Here is a 22,231-nt window from a genome sequence, read left to right as displayed (position 1 = left end):
TATCCCCCTTCCCCATCCCCACTGATAACCCTCCATATGATCTCTATTTCTGTGACTCTGTTCCTGTTCTAGTTGTTTGCTTTGGTTTTTTTTAGGTTTGGTTGTCGATAGTTGTGAATTTGTTGTCATTTTACTGTTTGTAGTTTTGATCTTTTTCTTAGATAAGTCCTTTTAACATTTCATATAATAAGGTCATGGTGATGATGAACTCCTTTAACTAGACCTTATCTGGGAAGCACTTTATCTGCCCTTCCCTTCTAAATGATAGGTTTGCTGGATAGAGTTATCTTGGATGTAGGTCCTTGCCTTTCATGACTTCAAATACTTCTTTCCAGCCCCTTCTTCCTGCAAAGTTTCTCTTGAGAAATCAGCTGATAGTCTTATGGGAATTCCTTTGTAGGTCAGTCTCTCCTTTTCTCTTGCTGCTTTTAAGATTCTCTTCTTATCTTTAATTTGGGTAATGTAATTATGTTCCTTGGTGTGTGCTTCCTTGGGTCCAACAAAAAAGTTGGGACTCTCTGAGCTTCCTGGACTTCCCAGAAGTCTATTTCCTTTGCCAGATTAGGGAAGTTTTTCTTCATTATTTGTTCAAATAAGTTTCCAATTTCTTGCTCTTCCTCTTCTCATTCTGGCACCACTATGATTCGGGTGTTGGAACGTTTAAAGTTGTTCTGGAGGTTCCTAAGCCTCTCCTCATTTTTTTGAATTCTTGTTTCTTCACTCTGTTCTGATTGAATGTTTCTTTCTTCCTTCTGCTCCAAACTGTTGATTTCAGTCCCGGTTTCCTTCCCTTCACTGTTGGTTCCTTGTACATTTTCCTTTATTTCACTTTTCATAGCCTTCACTTTTCCCCCTCTTTTTTGATCATACTCTACCAATTCTGTGAGCATCCTGATTACCAGTTTTTTGAACTGTGCATCTGATAGGTTGGGTATCTCTTATACACTTAGTTGTATTTCTTCTGGAGCTTTGATCTCTTCTTTCATTTGGGCCATATGTTTTTTCTCTTAGTGCAGCTATTATGTAGTAAGGGGTGGAACCTTAGGTATTCACCAGGGTGGGGCAACCCACTGTGCTGCGCTGAGGTGCTGTATGTGGGGCAGAGGTCCGAGAGGGAACAATGCCACTTGCTCAGTTCTCATCTGGCTTTCAGTCACTTCACCTGCTACCACAAGCAAACTGGGCCCTTCTGGTGCTGATTCCTGGGTGGGTGGTTTGTGCACTTTCCAGGACCCTTTGGGTCTGTCCAAAAAATCACCTGTGAGACTGGGAGTTTCTCCCACCATCACAATTCCCACAGGTGTTTTAAGTCAGAGGTTTTGAGACTTTATTTCCCCACACTGAAACCATGGGTTGCAAGGTCTGTCTCGCTCCCCAGTAATTCCTCCCAGTTTATCCACATGCAAATGTGGGACTACCTGGCCTGCCAGCCACCACCTGGCCCACCCTGGTCCTCCAGCTGCTACATTGCCACAAGTCTTCTCTGCCCTGGCTGCCCATCTCTGCCCCTCATACCAGCCTGGATGAATGTTTCTTCTTTAACTCCTTGGTTGTTGGACTTCCATACAGTTCAATTTTCTGGCAGTTTGGTTATTTTTTGTTTTTAAATTTGTTGTTGTCCTTCTTGTGGTTGTGTGAGGAGGCAAAGTGTATCTACCTAAGTCTCCTTCTTGGCCAGAAGTCTGTTTGTTAATTTATTGATGATAGTCATTCTGACAGGTGTGAAGTGATATCTCATTGTGGTTTTAATTTGCATTTTTTTTCAGATGATTAGTGATGTTGAACATCTTTTCATGTATCTATTGGCCATCTGTCTGTCCTCATTGGAGAAGTGCCTATTCTGGTCCTCTGCCCATTTTTTAATTGTATATATATTTTTGGTGTTGAGTTGTATGATTTCTTTACAAATTTTGGACATTAACCCTTTATTTGATTTATTATTGACAAATACCTTCTACCATTCAGATTCAGCAGGCCAATTTGTCTTTTTGTTTGTTGATGGTTTTCTTTGCTGTACAAAACCTTTTTAGTTTGATATTGTCCTATTGCTTATTTCTTCTTTTGTTTACCTCATCTAAGAAGATATATTTAAAAAATATTGCTAGGAGATATTTCAGAGATTTTATTGCTTGTGTTTTCTTCTAGGAGCTTTATGGTATTGAATCTTACACTTAAATAATTAATTCATTTTGAGTTTATTCTTATTTTTGGATTTAAAAAAAATTTATTTATTTATTTTTAGAGAGAGGAGAAGGGAGGGAAAAGGAGATGGAGAGAAACATCAATGTGTGTTGACTCTTGAGTGTCCCCTACTGGGGACCTGGCCTGCAACCCAGGCATGTATCCCAACTGGGAATCATCCAGAGATGATTCAATCATTCAAAGGGATGAACCAATCATCCCTTTGGTTTGCAGGCCGGCGCTAAATCCACTGAGCCACACCAGGCAAGGCTTGCATTTATTCTTATATATAGTGTAAGAAGATGGTCCAGTTTTCCCCAAACCATTTATTGAATAGATAGTCTTTATCCCATTGTATGTTCTTGTCTCCATTGCTATAGATTAATTTAGGTGTAGGCTCTCTGTTCAGGTCCATTGATATATGCAACTGTTTTAATGCCAGTACAATACTGTTTTGATTACTATAGATAGCCTTGTAGTATAGTTTGATATCAGGTAGCGTCATATCTCCAACTTTATTCTTCTTTTTCAAAATTGTTCTGGCTATTTGGGGTCCTTTGTGCTTCCATAGAATTTTTTAGATTATTTGTGCTAGTTGTGTAGAAAATATTATTAGTATTTTGATAGGAATTGTGTTGAATGTATAGGTTACTTTGGGTGGTATGGACAATTTAATGATGTTAATTATTCTTATCCATGATCATGGTATCTACTTCCATTTATTAGTATCTTATTTGATTTCTTTCTTCAATGTCTTATAATTTTCCAAGTACAGGTTTTTTATCTCCTTGGTGAAATTTATACCTAGGTATTTTATTTTTACTTATTTATTTTTTGTTGATTGATTTTTAGGGAGATAGACATGGATTTGTTGTTCCACTTATTTATGCATTCATTGGTTGGTTCTTGTATGTACCTTGACCAGAGATTGAACCTGCAACCTTGTGTATTGGGATAATGTTCTAACCAACTGAGCTACCCAGCCAGAGCCTTTTATTTATTTATTTATTTATTTATTATTTTAAAAAAAATTTTTATTGTTATTCAATTACAGTTGTATGCCTTTTCTCCCCATCCCTCCACCCCACCCCAGGTAAATAGGATTGTTTTCTTAGTTTCCCTTTCTGATAGTTCATTATTGGTGTATACAAATGAAACTGTTTTCTGAATATTAATTTTGTATCCTGCAACTTTATTGAATTCATTTATCAGTTCTAGCAGTAATTTTTTGATGTAATCTTTTGGGTCTCATATATGGTATCATGTTATCTGCAAATAATAATAACAGTTTTACTTCTTCCTTTCCTTTTATTTCTTCTTTTAGTGTGATTGCTGTGCTAATTCTTCTTTGAATGTTTGGGAAAATTCACCTGTGAAGCTCTCAATCCAGGATGTTCATTTGTTGGGAGTCTTTTTATTACATCTTCGATTTTGTTACTTGTAACTGGTCTGTTCAGATTTTCTCTTTTTTAAAATTTGTTTTTAATCCTCACACAAGGACATTTTGTTTTCATTGCTTTTAGAGAGAGAGGAAGGGGGGGGAGAGAGAGACAGAGAGAGGGAGAGAAACATCAATGTGAGAGAGAAACATTGATTGGTTGCTTTCTCATGTACGTCCTGACCAGGGATCAAACCCACAACCTCGGTATGTGCTCTGACCAGGAATTGAACCCATGACTAAGAGATGATCATCCAACCAACTGAGTCACACCAGCCAGGGTTTCTGTTTCTTCTTGATTCAATTTTGGAAGATTGTTTGTTTCTAGGAAATTATCCATTTCTTACACTGTCCAATTTGTTAGCATGTAGTTGTGCATTACATTTTCTTATAATCCTTGTTTTCCTGTGGTGTCATATTTTACTGCTCTTCTTTATTTTCTGGGTCCTCTCTTTTTTTCTTGATGAGTCTGGTTGGAGGTTTATCAACTGTATTTATCTTTTCAAAGAAACATCACTTGGTTTCATTGTTCTTTTGTATTGTTTTTTTAGATTCTATTTCATTTATTTCCACTCATTATTTTCTTTTTCCTACTCACTTTGGGCTTTATTGTTCTTTTTATTGTTCTTTTAGGTATAAGTTTAGATTGTTTATTTGTTATTTTTCTTGGGGTTTTTTTTGAGGTAAGACTATATGTTGTTATGAATTTCCCTCTTAGGACTGCTTTTGCTGTGTCCCATAAATTTTGAGTTGATATATTTTCATTTTTATTTGCATGAAGGTGTCTTTTGATTTATCCTTTTGTCTCATTATTAACTTCTTCATCGTTTAGATACATGTTATTTCGATCCATGTGTTTGTGTGTTTTTCAGTTTTTTTCTTGTAATTGATTTCTAGTTTCATATGATTGTTATCAGAGAAGATGCTTGATATGATTTCAATCTTTTTTAAATGTTCCACGTGCACTGGAAAAGAATGTATATTCTGCTGGTTTGGGGTGAAATGCACTGAAAATATCAAATCTACCTGTTCTACTGTGTCATTTAAGGTTACTGTTTCCCTGTTGATTTTCTGTCTGGAAGATCTATCCATTGATGACAAAAGGGTGTTAAAATCTCCTACTATGACTGTATTACTGTCCCTCTCTCCCTTTATGGCAATCAAGATTTGCTTTACATATTTAGGTACCCTTATGTTGAGTGCACAAATGTTTACAAGGGTTATATCCTCTTGTTGCATTGATTCCTTTGTTATGCAATTTTTTTTTTTTTGTCTCTTATTATAGCCTTTGTTTTAAAGTCTAGTTTGCTTGATGCAGGCATTGCTACTCCAGCTTTTTTTTCATATCCCTTTACTTTTAGTCTGTGTCTATCTTTTATTCTGAGGTCACTCTCTTTTCCATAGGTATGTATTTATTGCCATTTTATTCTTTTTTAGAGAGATTTTATTTATTTTTAGAGAGAGGGGAAAGGAAGGAGAAAGAGAGGTAGAGAAACATCAATGTGTGGTTGCCCCTTGCGTGTCCCCTACTGGGGACCTGGCCCAAAATCCTAGGCATGTGCCCTGACTGGGAATCAAACTAGTGATCCTTTGGTTCACAAGCCAGTGCTCAATGCACTGAGCCACACCAGCCAGGGTTTTCCTTAAATTTTAAGCGGTAGCCTTGCTGGATAGAGTAATTTTTATTTATTTAAAGATTTTAGTTATTTACTTACTTACTTACTTATGTATTTATTTATTTATTTTAGAGAGAGAAGAAGGGAGGGAGAAAGAGAGGGAGAGAAACATTGATTGGTTGCCCCCTGCATGCACCCCAGCCGGACCAGGGTCACAACCCAGGCATGTGACCTGACTGGGAATTGAACTGGTGATGCTTTGCCTTGTGGGGCAATGCCCAACCAGTGAAGCCACACTAGTCAGGGCTGAATAGAGTCATTTTTAGTTATAGGTCCTTGATTTCCATCACTTTGGATATTTCATGACAATTCCTTCCGGCTTGCAAAGTTTCTGTTGAGAAATTCTCTGACAGTCTTATGGGAGCTCCCTTGTGTATAACTAACTGCTTTTCTTTTTCCACTTTTAAGATTCTCTCTCTGTGTTTAACCTTTGGTATTTAATGATGATGTTCCTTGGTGTGAGTCTATTTGGGATTATCTTGTTTGAGGCTCTCTGCACTTCATGGACTTGTGTGTCTTTCTCCTTCACCAGGTTAGAGAAGTTTTTATGTACTGTTTATTCAAATACATCTCAATCCCTTTCTCTCTCTCTATTCTCTTTCTGGTGCCCCTATGATGCAAATGTTGTTACACTTGATGTCCCAGAGATCCATTAAACTAACTTTATTTTTAAAAATTCTTTTTTCTTTTTGCTGCTCTGATTTGGTATTTTCTGCTATCTTGTCTTCCAAATCACTGATTCACTCCTCAGATTTATCTAATGTGCCCCTGATTCCTTTTAGTGTATTCTTCATTTCAGATACTGTGTTCATAATTTTTTTACTGGTTCTTTTCAATGGTTTCTATGTCCTTTTTTAATGCTTACTCTTTGTTGAAGTTCTCAACGAATTCATCCATTCTTCCCCTAAGTTTTTTGAGCATCCTTCCTTATAACCATTCTTTTGAAACTGTATATCTAGTAGATTACTTACTTCCATTTCATTTAGTTCTTTTTAAAGGATTTCTCCTTTCATTTTTGGTATGTTTCTTTGTCTCACCATTTTTGCTGCCTCTATGTATTTGTTTCTGTGTATTAGGTAGATCTATTTTGCCTTCCAGTTTTGGTATCTTGGTCTTATGTAGTAGGTGTCTTGTGGGGCTCAGTGGTACATTCTCCCTGATTGCCTGAGCTGGGTACTCCAAGAATATCTCTTGTGTGAGTTACGTAAACTCTCTTGTTGTAGTTAAGTCTGGATTACTGTTAGCCATCCATGCGTAGGGTTGACCCTCAGGCTGGCAGACTATGAGGATCAACCCCTATGATGAATACGCTACTATGTGGAGCTGAACCATGAACTAGAATTTGCAGGATCTGGTGCCTGCCTAGATCTCCCTTTGGGTGTAGCACTTGTGGAGCTAAATGGCTAGGGCTCTGATGTGGTCTGAAGCCTTCCACTGGGTGTGTTGGTTCTGTGGCCACTGGGAGGGACTCCAGTACAGGTCAATGTTAGATGTTGCCTGTGACCATTTCTGGGATACCTGTTTGCAGCTACAACATGATACAGTTTGTGGCTGCCTTTTCTGGGCCTATGTGTGTGTGGGAATGGTCAAGCTGCACACCAAGGCCAGCTTCCACCACCACCAAGCCCAGGGGCAAGTCAACAAAAGGCTCAAGGCACCCAGAGATCCACCTCCACCTGCTGGCAGCCTGTTAGATTCAGTCACTGAAAGAGCCTCTGGTGGTACACCCATTTGTGTGAGGTAGGTTTTCAGTGAGTCACCAGATAGGAGTGAGTGGTGTTCACCAGGATGATACAGATTCAAATTCAGTGCCAATGCTAGGTCTTAGGCCACTCAGTAAAAGTCCCAGTGTACACCAAAACCAGCCACCACCCACCTGGGGCCTGCAGACCTTTGTGGTGGGGTAAGGATTCAGGGATTCCTCAGGGTGAGGCAAGCAGAGTTCATCAGGCTGAAACAGACCAAGATTTGTCCATGTGGAGGGAGGCCTATGCACAGGAACAGTGGCCCCAGTCAGCATGTGAAAGAAAAATGACCCTTGCACTATAGTCACACAAGTCAGTCTCTCTCTGTGTGTCTTTGATACCCTCTGAGTCTGCCTAGACCCTCTCAGGAGCCCTCCGAGAAAGTCTGTACCATGGAGCCAGGTTAGTTGCAGCCAGGAGACTCACTGTGGATTGCAAGCTTGGCAGGGCAGGGCCACAGGGAATGAGGGGAGTGGGGGCTAGTGCATTCCCCAGGCTGATGCCATATGGAGGGGAGAACTCAACCCAGGAAAGATGGAGTCTGTGGGAGAGAGACTCTGTACAGAGACCTTGGCAGCTGTCCCTTCAGCCCTCTCACCAAAGCCACACAACGCAGTCTCCCCTGTATAACTCCAGTCTACTTCGAGCCACCTTTCCTCTGCCAGAATCTAAAGTAAGTGGCCACAAATGGGATTTTGTGTGCTAGCTCTTGTAACAGGGGATATGAGTTTCTAGCAGATTCCAGTCTCTCCCTGATAGATGGAATCGCCCCTGTTATGCTTGCCCCTCTTCCTGGCTCTGGTGCTTCAGGCTGAAGAGCCTGGTCTGGAGTTGAAATGCCTCATTCCTCAGGGGGAAACTTTGCAGCTGAGATATCCCTCCAGATTCTCAGTTGCCACATATGGGTGAAGGGCCAGACTTTTTCACATCTCTGCCTTTCCTACCAGTCTCAGTGTGACTTCCTTTGTCAATCCTTGGGTATAAGAACTCTATTTAGCTACTCTTCAGTTGGTTATTCAGGTTGATCTATAATTTATTTTTAATTCTGGTTTGATCCTGGGAAGAGATGAGTGTAACCTCTACTGACTCTGCTGCCATCTTGGATTTTCCCTTTCTTGTTTTGGTGGAACACTTCTGGAACAGTGATACGTAGTCTTGGGCAGTGCCTTAGCATGACCTAAACAGCTTTAAAATACTGATGCCCAGCCTCCAGCTCCGGAGAATCTCATTTAACTGGCCTTGGGTGGGGCCCAGAGGCTCTTATTTTTAGCATGCCACCTGATGATTTTGATGTGGCGAGATTAAGAACCACTGCTCTAGTACCTCCGTGATGAGGGGTGCTGGAAAGGAAGACATTTTGAAATCTGGCATGTTGAAAATATCTTTACTGTGGTCTCCTTACCTTGATTGACAGTTAGGGGGGGTATTAAACCCTAAACTGGAAATGATTTTCCTTCAGTATTTTAAAGACAATTCTCCACTGTGTTCCAATTTCCAGTATTACTGTGTGCGTATGTCTTGGTTTTTCTCTCTGGAAAGTGTAAGCTCATTTTCAGTCCCAGAGTACTAAAGTGTCATGATCATGTGCTTTGATGTGAGTTTATTTTTATTCTGTTGTTGGTGGCTCTTTGAATCTGAAAATCCTCCCCAAATATATGTATATCTATTTCAGAATATATAAATATATTTAATATATAAATATAAAAATAAAATACACACTTCACTTTTATTTATTCATTTTATTTAAATTATATTTTATTGTTTATGCTATTACAGTTGTCCCAATTTTTCCTCCTTTGGCCCCCTCCACACAGACCCTCCACACTCCATAAGGCAATCCCTACACTCTTGTTCATGTCCATGATTCATGTATATACCTTCTTTGGCTACTATATCCCCTATGCTGCACTTTACATCCCCATGACTATTCTGTAGCAACAAATTTGTACTTCTTAATCCCCTCACCTCTTTCACCATCCCCTCATACTCCTCCCATCTGGCAACTATCAAAATGTTCTCTGTATCTATGATTTGGTTTCTTCTCTGCTTGTTTGTGTTTTTAAAAATATTCAATTGTGGATAGATATGTACTTATTGCCATTTTATTGTTCATATTTTTGATCTGCTTCTTCTTAAAGAAGACCCTTTAACACTTCATGTAATACCTGTTTGGTGGTAATGAACTCCTTCTGCTTTTTCTTGCCTGGGAAGCTTTTCATCTGTCCTTCAACTCTAAATGATAGCTTTGCTGGGTAGAGTAATCTTGGTTTAGGTCCTTGCTTTTCATCGCTTTGAATTTTTCTTGCCAATCCCTTCTAGCCTGCAAATTTTCTGTTGAGAAATCAGCTGACAGTCTTATAGGAACTCCCTTGTAGGTAACTAACTTTATGCTTGCTGCTTCTAACATTCTTTGTCTTTAACCTTTAGCATTTTGATTATGATGTGTCTTGGCATGGACTTATTTGGGTTCATCTTGTACTGGACTGTGCTTCCTGGACTTGTAATGTCTACCTCCTTCACCAAGTTAGGGAAGTTTTCTGTCACTATTTTTTTCAAGTAGATTTTCAATTTCTTATTCTCTCTCTTCTCCTTCCACCATCCCCATGATGTGAATGTTGGTATGCTTGAAGTTGCCCCAGAGGCCCCTTACACTATTACCATTTTTTTTTGGTATTCTTTTTTCTTCTTGCTGTTCTGATTGGGTGTTTTTTTTTGTTTCCCTATATTCTTGCCTTCATTCACTCTACTATTGATTCCCTATAAAATGTTCTTTGTTTCAGTTAGTGTATCCTTCATTTCTGACTGGTTCTTTTTTTTTTGGTTTCCATGTCCTACTTATGCTGTTGAAGTTGTTTCTGAGTTCACCTGCTCTTTCCCTAAGTTCACTGACCATCTTTATAACCAGTGTTTTGAACTCTGCATCTAGTAGATTGTCTGTCTCCATTCTGTTTAGTTCTTTTTCTGGAGTTTTGTTCTTTTATTTGGGCCATGTTTCTTTGTCTCCACATTTTGGCAACCCCCCTATGTTTGTTTCTATGTATTAGGTAGAGCTGCTATGATTCCCTGGCTTGGTAGAGTGGCCTAATGTAGTAGGTGTCCTATAGGATCCAGTGGTACAGCCTCCCCTATCACTCAAGCTGGGTACTCAAGGTGCACCCCCTGTGTGGGCTTTGTACACCCTCCTCTTGTAATTGGATGGGGTAAAGCATCAGGGAATAACCATTGTGGAGGAAACAGTGTGGACCAATTTTATGGAGTCCCAGATATGGCACCTCCTGCTGGCTCTGTGAGGGGAGGGCTCGGTAAAGAATAATAGCCTCTACCATCACTTATCTCTGGGAGAAAGCTGCCCCCCCCAACTCTTGCCATGATTCCAGACACTTCATTTCCTCCCTGTATGCCTCTGTTGGCTTTTAAGCTGCTGCCTTGGTGCTGGAGATCAGAGAGATTAAGTCTGAATAAGTTCATGCATGGACCCTTTAAGAGGAACTGCCTGTGGTTCCAGCAGTTCTGTCTTCCACAGCCTCAAGCCCCTCTGTTTTTTACAGCCAGAAGTCATGGGGAATTTTCTTCCTGGCACTGGAACCCTGAGCTGGATGGCCTGGTGTTGGGCTAGGACCCCTTGTTCCTGCGATATCCCTCCTGATTTTTACCCACCACACATGGCTGTGGGGCTAGCCTGTTCTGCATCTCTGACCCTTCTACTAGTCTCAATGTGGTTCTTCTTTAATTTTGTAGTTGTAGGACTTCCATTCAGCTCAATTTCTGGCAGTTCTGGATAATGGTTGTTCTGTAGTTTAGTTGTAATTTTGATGTGGTTGTGCACGGAGGTGAGCTGTGTTTACCTATGCTGCCATCTTGACCTAAGTCCCTATACTTGTATAGTTTTTTAATAGATGATTTCCTCCTTCTGTTCTCCTCGTTCTGTATTCCTGGAACTCTTATTGTTTGGAGGTTGGTTTTCCAATATTGGTACTCCAGAGTTTTTTAAAAATCTTTTTCTCCTACTTTCTCTCTTTTCGCTCTTTTTTAGGGAAATTTGTTTAAATTTACTCTCTAACATTTTTGTTACATTTCTTTTGCATTTCTAGTGTTATCTTTTTAATTCCCAAGGGTTCTTTTTTGTTTTCCCCAATTTTAATACCTTCCTTTTCTTGTTTATTGGATTCAGTAAGCAGTATTATCAATCTAGCAATGTTAATGCAAATATTGGGGCATTATCTTCTCTTTGCAGAGTCTTGGATTTCTCCAAGTTGATTTTTTTTTTCTTTTGCTTGTTTTGACCTCCCTCTTTTGTAAAAGAGATTATTCTCAAAGGTCAGCCTTTGATGTCTCCCCACTTAAGGATACAGAGACTGAGCAGCTGATTTGAAGCTGGGTGTACAGATGGGGCTTTCTGATCTGTTTTGTTATAGGTTGCTCTGGATGGGTCTTTCCTCTTGAACAGTGTTATTTCCCTGTCAAACTCATTCAGCTTGCTCCATAAGGAGAGTAAAGGCTGGCTGCCAGGCTTCTGGGAACTGAGTGGGAAAGTAGGCTGTGGGGGGGTCTCTGCACCAAAAATAGACATGGACACTCAATCTACCTTAATCCTTCACCTCCCTCCCTGGCAGCATCCCTGTGTGATAATGCTGAATGGCCTCAGGACACAGATCAGCTAGAGAGAGTAAAGGCCCAGCCCCAGTAGCCACTCCATCTCCAAGGTCCCTGAACATTGCTTCCTAATATCTCACAAATGTGGCCATTTCTCTCTATATTTATCACCACTATCCAGTGAAAGCTGACACTATCTCTGACCTAGAATCCTGACACAACCACTTACATCCTGCCCCCTCCTGTTCTTTCTGCACCCATGAATCTGACATCTTCATGTCATTTCACTGCTTAAACCCCTCCATGATTTCCCATGCCTTCCAGCCATAATGTGCCTTCTGTACCTTAGCTGGCATTCCGGGCCCCCACAGTCCAGCTTTTTAACTCTGCATCCTCTCCTAAGTGGTCCCTTCCCCACCCCAACCCTCAGTACCTCTGTGGAGCCATCTACTTCTGTCACAGCTCCTGGTGCTTCACCTCACTTCTCTGTGAAAGACACAGCCCAATTATCACCTCCTCTTGAAAGCCTCCCCAGGTTATAGAGTACCTGTCACATGATCTGAGATTGCCTGTTCTCCCTTGGGACCCTGAAGGGAAGGTCTGTACTTCCATATCAGCACTGAATGCTGCTGAGCTTGAGCCCAGCACTCAGTACCCAAGTGGTGTTGAGCTGACTGGAGCCAGGGAGGTTGTCACCTGTAACTTTGGAGAGCTCTCCTCTGGGAGCTGACTGTGGAGGCAGGGCCTTCTATTGAGCTTATCAAGTCAGCCACTGGGTCAGTGAACTTGGGCTCTATGAGCAGGTCCACTCTTGGACCTGAAATGCACACGAGGAGGCTGTCTCCTGGTATTCAGGATGCTGAACACACCCCTAAGCCCATCCTGTAGGACCTCAGTGTGGGTGGCCTTTCTCAGAAGAGGGACTGCTTGGCTCAGCTGCCTTCCTCTATAACTATTTGCAAGTCTATTTCATAATGGCCATAATGGGACATGACTAGGGAGCAAATGCCCTTCCTGTGGCCAGGTCTCTGGTGAGGAAAGATGTAAGTGGTAATGGTGGAGGCTCCTGGGCAGTGCTGCAGTGTTCATTGAGGGAGCCAGGCACTGGATACTCATCCACTCACTTAGAGGAAGGTATTACAGTCTCTATTGGATAGATGGAGAATGGAAACTCTCTAAATGCCTTGTTCAAAGTCTCACAACCAGAACATGTGAAGTTCACATCCAGGACTCTTCAGGCCCAGTGGCACCATGCTGCCTCCCTGGCACCAGGAAACAGTTCTTCCTGGTGCTTTGGGTAATTGTGCTTTTGGGGGTTCTTCAGCCTCTCTGTGCTGGCCCTGGGGAGGATCCCTGGAAGGTGGTGGAACAGGTGCCCTTGTGGGGTTTGTGGAGCTCTTGCTCTGGAGCTGAGGGATGAATAATTCAGAGCCTCCCTTCTCAGGCTAAAGGATTCCAGAATCCCTGGCATTGGGTAGAGCAGGGAGGTGGGGGTAGGGCACTCTGCACTGGCACTTCCTGTTGACCTCCAGGAAGGGTTGTTGGGTGCCTGGGCATAGCTCAGCAGCCCTCTCCTCTGGCTTGATTTTTCTAGTAACTGGTGCCCCTACCAGAAGTCCAGGCTGGTCACCTTCATAGCTGCTTGCAAAATGGAGAAATTCCTCATTCACTCACAGCAGCCATGTCCACAGGGAGCTTTGGACTGCCAGAAAGTCATGTGAGTGGGGGCAGGTTGGGGTAGGCCACTGGTTCAGTTCCTGCACTGGCTCACCCTGGAGTTGCTGAGCTGGTTTTTTTCCTCCAGGTACCGTGTGGCCCACAAGCCGGTGTACCAGGTCAAGCAGAAGGTGCTGGCCTCCGTGGCCTGGAGGTGCTGCCCAGGCTTTGCTGGCTCCGACTGCCAGCACCATGGTAGGGCTCCCTGTGGTCCCCTACTACCTCAACCTCTGACCCCAGAGGTCATGCAGCTCCTCTAACCTCTTGGGATCAGTATCTGATGCCTCCTCTCTGCAGATCCTGCTGCAATTCCTGAGCCTGCAGATCCAGGTGATGGCCTCCAGGAGCATTGGGATGGACCAGCTAGCTTTGAACCTGGTATGCTGCTATCCTGGAAGGTGCAGGAGGGGCAGGCAGGCAGAAAAAAACCATGTGCCCAGGCCCTCTCTCCTCTCATAAGGCAGTGTCATTTCAGGAACACCTTGCCCCCCAAATCAACAGAAACCCCTCTGTGGCCCTGCATCACCCTACTCAACTAGGAGGCCAGGTTCACAGGGCCCTCAGTGCCCTGCCTGCTGGCAAAGAACATGCACTCTTTTCCCTGACCCCATTTTCTAGGAAGGAGAACTTCATCTGGCACCTCCCTGCCCCCTGAATAGCACAAGTTCCCATGGCCTGAAATAAACCTTCCAACACCAGTACCTCAACCAGGGACAAGAAGTTATGCTGTCCCTGTTCTTGAGATAGCATAGGAGAACCACCAAAAGACCACTTTTGTTGGGCCTTTCAAGGCTTGGCCAAGGTTGGGACGGTGAACGAGTTTCACCATGTGGTGAGCGCCTATCTATTGACAAGTGCTGTCTAGAAGAAAGGGTCACATACATGTGGCTGAGAGTGAAAATGCGCCACAGTTAGTCATGTCTACTGTGGGTGTGGGTGGCAGGGTGAGGGCTCACTTACTATGTATTTGCCCTTCTGGGGCTTTAATAAAGGCTTCTAAGCTGCTACTCAGAGGATATCAGCATACACTTCTCTGCTCTCAATCCCAAAATCTTCTCTGTACCCCATGATTTGCCCAGGCGTGGGGAATTGGCCCTTCATACTTATCTTTCATGTGTTTTCAGGCCACCCAGCTACAGAGACCAGCAGCATCATGGTGCCCCAGGAACACATGCTGAGAGATCTCCAGAACGACATTCATCACATAAGCAACCTCACAGCTGAAATGACTGAGGCAAATCAGGCAGATCCTGGTAAGTGGCAGGCTTCAGGGGTTGAAGAAGAACATAATTACATTCAATGGCATGAGTGGGAGGGGAAGCAGGAAGGCCAAAACCTCAGAGGCCCTCCCTCTAGCCCCCACCTGGGGTGGGTATCTGCTCCAGCAGGACTTGTGTCAAAATATGCATCTGTTGCAGAGTTTCCTGGCAGATCCTTGGAGCAAGTGCTGCCTTTCGGCCCCATTTGGAGTAGCTTTAACCAAAGCCTGCACAGCCTCTTTGAGGCCATAAGAAACCTATCTCTTGATGTGGAGGCCAACCGACAGGCCATCAAGATGGTCCAAGACAGCACTGTGCCCAGGGCTGACTTCCAGGAGCTTGGTGCCAAATTTGAGGCCAAGGTCCAGGAGAATGCCCAGAGAGTCGGCCAGCTGCAGCAGGCCGTGGAGGACCGCCTGAACGCCCAGAACTTTTCCCTACATCATTCCCTCTCCGAGGTCCAGGCCAATGTGGACACCAAGTTGAAGAGGCTCCTCAAGGCCCAGGAGCACCTGGGGTCCAATGGAAGCTTGGTGGCAGCAGCAGCAGGGGCTGGGGCAAGGCCAGAGCCAGAGAGCCTTCAGGCCAGATTGGGCCAGCTACAGAGGAACCTCTCAGCACTGCACTTGGCCACCAGCCACAGGGAAGAGGAGGTACAGAGCATCCTGGAGGACATGAAGGCGACCCTCGCCCAGCACGTGGAAGAGATCAGGGAGTTGTATTCCGAATCTGATGAGACCTTCGATCAGATCAGCAAGGTGGAACAGCAGATGGAGAAGCTGCAGGTGAATTACCAGGTGCTGCGTGAGCTGCGCGTGATGCTGATAGAGAAGTCGCTTATCGTGGAGGAAAACAAGGTGGAGACTGACCGGCAGCTCCTGGAGCTCAACCTCACCCTCCAGCACCTGCAGGGTGGCCACGCTGACCTCATCAAGTACATCAACGACTGCAACTGCCAGAAGCTCTCTTCTGGCCTGGACATTGTCCAGGAGGGCCACAGGAACACTGTGCACACCCTGCAGGACACCCAGGTGAGACTGGACCAGAAGCCCCAGCAGGACAACTCCTCCCTACAGGCCCTAAGCCACATGGTGGCCGCCATGTCACGGGCGGTGGCTGAACACCAGGCAGAGGACGAGCAGGTTCGTGCCGACCGAGCACGGCTCCGGACCCAGCTTCAAGCGCTGAACAGCGAGGTGGGTGCACTGAAAGCTGCTGAGGGCAAGCTCTGGCTGGAGGTCCGCCAGCTGCACAGCTCTTTTGCGGCCCTGCTGGAGGATGCGCTCAGGCACGAGGCCGTGCTGACCTCGCTCTTCGGCGAAGAGGTGACGCTGTCGGAGGAGGCGACCGGCCCGCTGCCACTGCGCTATGAGGAGATCCGAGCTGGCTTGCACGATGCAGCCAGCGGGCTGCGTGAGCAGGCGCTTGGCTGGGCTGCACTGGCTGCCAGGGTGTCAGCCCTGGAACAGGCGGCAGTGGGTGGCGGGCAGGGTCCAGAGCTCCTGGAGCCCAGCCATGAGGTGGTACCAGAGGAGGCCGGCGGGTCCGACCCTGCGGGGGTGGCACCGGAACTCCAGCGCCTGGGCCCTGACATCGAGCGGTTGGGGCAGTGTTGTGAGGCCTCCTGGGCCGCCACCCTCCACAGCTCCCTGCAGAGCCTCCACAGAGCGCTTTCCACCACCCAGCAAGGCCTGGAGCGCCATCAGCAGCTCTTCCACAGTCTCTTTGGGAACTTCCAAGGGCTCGTGGCAGCCAATGTCAGCCTAGACCTGGGGAAATTGCAGGCCATGCTGGGCAGGAAAGGGAAGAAGCAGCAAAAAGGTCTGGAAGCTTCCCAGAAGAGGAACAAGAAGCAAGTGGTACCTTTGGTCGATGCCCTGGGAGCAGATCTCCACAAAGCAGGTGAGCTCCTGGGCACAGGGAGACTTGGCTACTCTAGGAGGACAGGCTGTCTACAAGCAGCTCTTCTTGACTCAGAAGGGATGGGGGTGACAGAACAGGTTGGTAGTCATGACTACTCGGGGCCTTCTTGTCCTTAACCCATCTTCTATACAGGTTGGGAGGGGGGTACGTTTTAAGCTCAGTGGATATAAGAAGGTAGATGTCATAAGAACCAGCTCTCAGTGAGAAGGCAGAGAGCCCCTCCGTATAAACATTTAACGCTCATATACACAGGTCTGGCTGCCTGCAATTGACTACAGAGCAGGGAAGGGAATGCCTCCTTTTCTTCCATGCCACATCTCAAATCCCTCCACCTCAGCTCTTCACCCACCCCATTTCACTCCCCCCATGTGTCTTTAACCAGCGTGTGGGTGGGGCTTGTGTCACTTGCCATAGGCAGCACCCCACAGGGGAAGGCCTTGGGCCATGGAAGGAGCTCATTCTGCTAACAGTTGGCCCATCTTTCTGCCCTGTGCTAGATCCCCTGCAAGGTCTCGGCTAACATTTCTACACTACATTTCTATTCCACTTGTTAAGTGGTGCAAGGCCTCAATTGCCTGTTGGTTTAGGAATACTTAAAAAAATTTTTCCTTAAAATTAAAAAGTCCTTATTTATCTTTCAGGAAGGCCATAGGACTTGAATTGGTACCCTGCAGGGAAGCCCACGCTCAATTGGCCTGCTAACAAATCAGGAAGCACAGCCCTTCTACCTTCTGAGGGCATGCTGGCCCACTGGCTGGGTGGAGGCTCCCTTGGAAGCTACACGGGCAGGCTGGCTGGGCTGCGTGCAGGGGGAAAAACACTGACAGAGGGCGCTCTAGGCTGGTCTTTCATAGGCTGGGCAAGTGCCCCACCTCCTGGGTACTGGGAGGACTGCAGGGCCAGTAGCGGGTCTTTGATGTGCCACAATCTTTCACAAATGCGAAAGCTATTCTAAACTTCAGGAATCTTCCAGAACTATAGAAGAGCAAAGTTTTGTCATTCACAAGGCTATTGCTGGACCAGGAGGCAACGAGCTGAGGCTCTAGTTCCAGGTCCTAAGTAACTGTTACGCAAATTTGTTTTTTCTTTAGGCTTTGGTTTCAACCCCTGAGAAATGGGGAGAGGTAGGGAGACAGGGAGGGAGGGAGGAGAGAAATGTGCACAAGTGTGTTGAGGGAACACCCAAGGAGCATGACGTCATCAGTACCAAGGCCAGTGTCAGAGCTGGAAGCCCAGTGGGACTCACCCTTCCCATACCATCTCCTGGCCCTGGCCAGGAGCATCCTGGACAAGCAGCTCAACTGGCTCCTTTCAGCACTGTACCTTCACCATGTACACAAAGGGCTTTCTCTGGCCCAGTGCCTGTATCCTCTGTCTTAACCCCCTAAGGAAGGCTAACATGTTTCTTCAAGTGGGAAGAGCACTAGAAATCAGGAGCTCGAAGAACAGCTCCCAGTTTGATAATTTGTTAGTGTCATGTGGAGCAGCCAGTACTCCGTGCAACATTTTGAAAACATTCAGATGACCAGCTTGAATAGACTTTTCTCCCTTGGTGCCACCTACCCTTTCCTTCTCTCTACAAGGTCCTGTGCCAAACATCTGGTAGGAACCACTCCTCATTGTTCCTTAGTTATCTCACCAAGTGTTAGTACATTTACCTTGAGAATAGGTGTATTTTCTCTCCTTCCCTTGGGTATCTCAAGATCCTTAGCAGGTGGCAGTAATACGGAAGTCAGAGACCTGAGTTCCTGTCCCAGCCTGCCATCGACAAGCCTTGTACCCATTAAGCACTCAAGACTCCAAAGTTCTCTCAGTCAGGGGTACTTATGTCTCAAAGGTATTGGAAGGAAAAGGATCTAACCAGAAGGTGCTTTTTATGAATGTGCACGAGACAACAGACCTGTATTTTTCTCTCAACTTAGTGAAATACTAAGAATTGGCCAGTTAGCTCCCACTCTCTGAGATAAATTGCTATTGGGAATGTCTAGGTTATCTAGCAATAGAGGCCTATTTATAATGTTAAGGTGAGGAAGGCAGGTCTCAGAGTTTAATTTCCCATCCAAGGGGGTAAGTCACTGAACACTTTCCTCCTGTGTTCCAGGGATCGCTGTGGCCTTCTATGCCAGCTTTTCAGAAGGGATGGCCACTCTGCAGACAGTGAAGTTCAACACTACTTACATCAACATCGGCAGCAGCTACTTCCCTGAAGATGGCTATTTCCGAGCCCCTGAGCGTGGGGTCTACCTGTTTGCAGTGAGCATTGAATTTGGCCCAGGGCCAGGCACTGGGCAGCTGGTGTTTGGAGATCACCAACGGACCCCTGTCAGTACCACTGAGGAGCATAGTGGTGGAAGCACAGCAACTGCCTTTGCTATGGCCGAGCTGCAAAAGGATGACAGAGTGTGGTTTGAGTTAACCCAGGGATCAGTAATGAAGAGAAGCCCGTCAGGCACTGCATTTGGGGGGTTCCTGGTGTTCAAGACCTGAACACGGGACACAGATGACCAGACGTTGTGGACTTGCCCAGCTCTGTGTGTCTGGGGCTCTGACCAGGGTTGGTCTGGAAACCATCCAAGTTGCTTTAGGTATTCCCTAGAAACCTGCAAAGACAATGGGCCTCCCTCTAGATGCACTGGGTGTGGGTATTTCTTAGCAGTGAGGAGGGCTGGATTCTCCTCTCTGGGCCAGGGAGTGTGAAGCTTGGTTTGGGTGCCTCCCAATGGCAGCACAGCTTGGACTTGAGCTTTTTGCTCCTTGTGTGGTTGAAAACTTCTGTACAACACTAAACCTTTCTCCCACTTCCTCATATCCCTAATCTTATGCTAGAAAATCATTCTTTCCCAGAAGGAATTTGTTTAAAATAGAGGTGACATTTTAGATGCTACTGGAAACCTCTCTCCAATCACTACAGGGCAGCAGAAAACCAAACTTGTCTCTATCAGTCAGAAATGAAGACAAAGGCCTGGCCGAGTTAACCAAGGGAAACACAATCAGTATCTTTCCCTTAGTGTCAATCCTTCCTTGAATTTATCTGTAACTTTAACTTCACTTCTTTCTCTCCTTGCCTCATAGAGTATAAAGGCCAAGACATGCCAGACACAAACTAAAATGTGTATAGCTTTCACCTTTTTACTTCATACAATGTCTTGACCATCCAAATTCTTATTAGCATCTCTACCAGGAAGGGAGCTGAGGGAGGAAGTGAAAGAAGACTGTAAAAATCTCATTCAATTTCATCATTTTGGAATAAAACAATGTCCTTCAAATCTCTGCCTGGTTTACTTATAGAGAGCAAAAGATTTTGTAAAGTAGCTGGAAATGTGGGACAGAATTAAACTATTTATGATAAATGTGACTTTCATTTTCCTAGGCCATAGCTTACTTCAAAATTTCAGTTAATTCTACATAAAACAGAGGCCTCCATGGTAGGTATTGACATAATAATTGAATTAGACAGTACAGCTCAGAGTTGCAATTATTCCTGCAATACCAATACATGGTTTTCAAAAAGTGACAGGTCCTAGAGCAAACAGGCTTAGAGGGCAGTCATCTAGTTGTCAAAAAAAAAGTTTTATTTTTGTAGTAAGTGTTCAGTATTTGTAGAATATATTCTTCTTCATAAGAAAATCAGATTGGGCTGGGTAATGAAAAAGGACAGGAATTGGTTGTCAGGGTTAACTAGGTTCCAGCCCTTCTCATGTTTTCTAGGGATCATTAATTCAGATGTACCAAGGCTGGTGTGCTCAATATGTTACATCAGTGTTAAAAGGAACAGTAAGCCAGGCCACTCTGCCACTGATGGTTTGACTTTGGCCTAAACCACCTTTCTCTGTAGTATGAGGTGGCTAGTCTTAATTAACAGCTCTTTCTCAACTCTCACCTATCTACCCTGCCCTCTGGCCAGGGTCTCTTATCCAGCTTAGTTGCCAAGACCAATCCTGCCCCCAAGGCATGATACATATGGGCCTCTCCTGACCAAAGACTGGAAGTGCAGTATCAGGTTACCCTTACTGCTACAAAGACCACACTGTGTCTTCTTTCTGCTCAGTATGGCTTTTATTGGTCCGGCTGTACTGATGACTAAGTGGAAACATTCGGGTAATGCAGTCTTAAGATTTTCACTTGGCATGTATTGGACTCAATAAGCAGCGTGGAGTGAATTGATCTCTATAAAGGGCACCCGTCCCACAACCCTCACAAGGCCGGTGCTCTTGCAGAGGAAGGGTATACATAGCAGTTCTAACTGGTGAGCTCTGCCAGCAGCATAGATGAATCACTCCAACAAAGTTCCTGGGATAACTAGAGAAACAATGGTTCTTTTAGACAGGGTGCTTCCTGTGCAAATTTCACCAAACCTTACTATCAAGTTTAGGTGCACATCTTCTGTTTTAACACTTTTATAATTAGGACTCCAGATCAGCATGAATTCTGAAGTTTACTTGATAAGATTTCTTATCTCCACTGAAGTCTCTAATACCTCTGCGTAGAGACTTTTTCTCTGCCTCCACGTAGATGCCCTATTACCCTCAGGTCAATGTAAAACAGCCTTCACTTGCAGCGTCCTACAAGACAGCTACAGAGTGCACAGTGGTGTCATATCTCCCCAAATCAGATGGAAAAAAATTCAAAATTATCACTGTAAATCAAGAATGGGTACCATAAAAAGATCAGGAAGTTTTAGTAATTCCTAAAAAATAGGAAGTAACAAAATAAAGTAGCAATAAGAAATCATAACCCCAAACATTTGAGAGCATTGGAGAAATGAGTAATTTTCAGAACGGTCCCAAACTCAAACTCAGTCCGTCAAACACTTGGGGGGTCAGTGAAGGGGCAGTCAAGGCAGCAGGCTGTTGGTCCCACCATCCCTGGCCTGTGCTGAGCAGCTGGCAGCAGTGTCCTCTGCCTCCGCCACCACCAGCCATACAGTTCAACCCGGAGCCCCAAGTTGGGGCAGCTACTGACCTTCCTCTGAAGGCAGGAAGCTCCCACACACTGAGGATGCCTGTAACCTTTCTGAAATCAAGAGCCAAGGGAGTCAATCCAGAGAAATCTCTATAAACCACAACATAATGTCCAAATAACTCCTAACCTTTACTTTTATTTCAGAAACACCATAAAGAGGGTATACTGTTTATAAACAATGTTTCTTAAAGCTCTCCTCTCCTCCCCTGAGGCTGCTCTGGTATCCCATGTTTATCTTGAAAGCACCAAAAACTGGCCTGGCTGGTAGCTCGGTGGATTGAGCGTGGGCCTGTGAACCAAAGGATCACAGTTTGATTCCCAGTCAGGGCACATGCCTGCGTTGCAGGCCACGTCGCCAGCAGGGGGGAACACAATTGGCAACCACACATTGATGTTTCTTCCCCTTTCTCCTTCCATATCTCTCCTTCCCCCTCTCTATATAAATAAAATACATCAAAAACTCCTGAGCACCATCCCCCACCTTCCTCCATCAGAAGCTCCCCCAAACCGGTCCCCCAAACCGGTTTGACTCTTGGGTTGGTGGGGAGGGTGCATGTGGAGGAAGTAAATGAATGAAGTGAGGGAAAGTCTAGATCCTCCTGAGTAGGCAAGAAGAGAGGGAAGGATTACTTAGAAGAGAGGGAAGGATTACTTATAGTATTTGCTCAAACATAGCTATTATCCTCTCACTCCCTGATTAAAAAAAAAAAAAAAAAAGGAATCTTGAGGAATGTGAAT

At 44.8% G+C, this 22,231-nt stretch overlaps 1 protein-coding gene across 2 annotated transcripts in view; it reads left to right on the top strand.

Annotated features, from left to right (window-relative positions):
- The window catches only part of MMRN2 (multimerin 2), a 28,021-nt gene extending 8,150 nt beyond the window's left edge, over positions 1-19,871 (top strand). The window contains exons 2-7 of one of the 2 annotated variants that reach the window (XM_024561383.4): positions 13,228-13,350; positions 13,438-13,544; positions 13,647-13,727; positions 14,474-14,602; positions 14,768-16,510; positions 18,633-19,869. In XM_024561383.4, coding sequence (XP_024417151.3) covers positions 13,228-13,350; positions 13,438-13,544; positions 13,647-13,727; positions 14,474-14,602; positions 14,768-16,510; positions 18,633-19,018 — 2,569 coding nt within the window. In that variant the 3' untranslated portion in view covers positions 19,019-19,869. Of the gene's footprint in view, positions 1-13,227; positions 13,351-13,437; positions 13,545-13,646; positions 13,728-14,473; positions 14,603-14,767; positions 16,511-18,632 lie in introns of both variants that reach the window. The other variant, XM_045195995.3, reaches the window with a different exon arrangement.
- Positions 19,872-22,231: the final 2,360 nt, after the last annotated feature.

Source organism: Desmodus rotundus, chromosome 4 (assembly GCF_022682495.2).
Source record: "Desmodus rotundus isolate HL8 chromosome 4, HLdesRot8A.1, whole genome shotgun sequence".
In the NCBI taxonomy this organism is placed as follows: Eukaryota; Metazoa; Chordata; class Mammalia; order Chiroptera; family Phyllostomidae; genus Desmodus; species Desmodus rotundus.
This window is presented reverse-complemented; position numbering and strand designations above follow the sequence as displayed.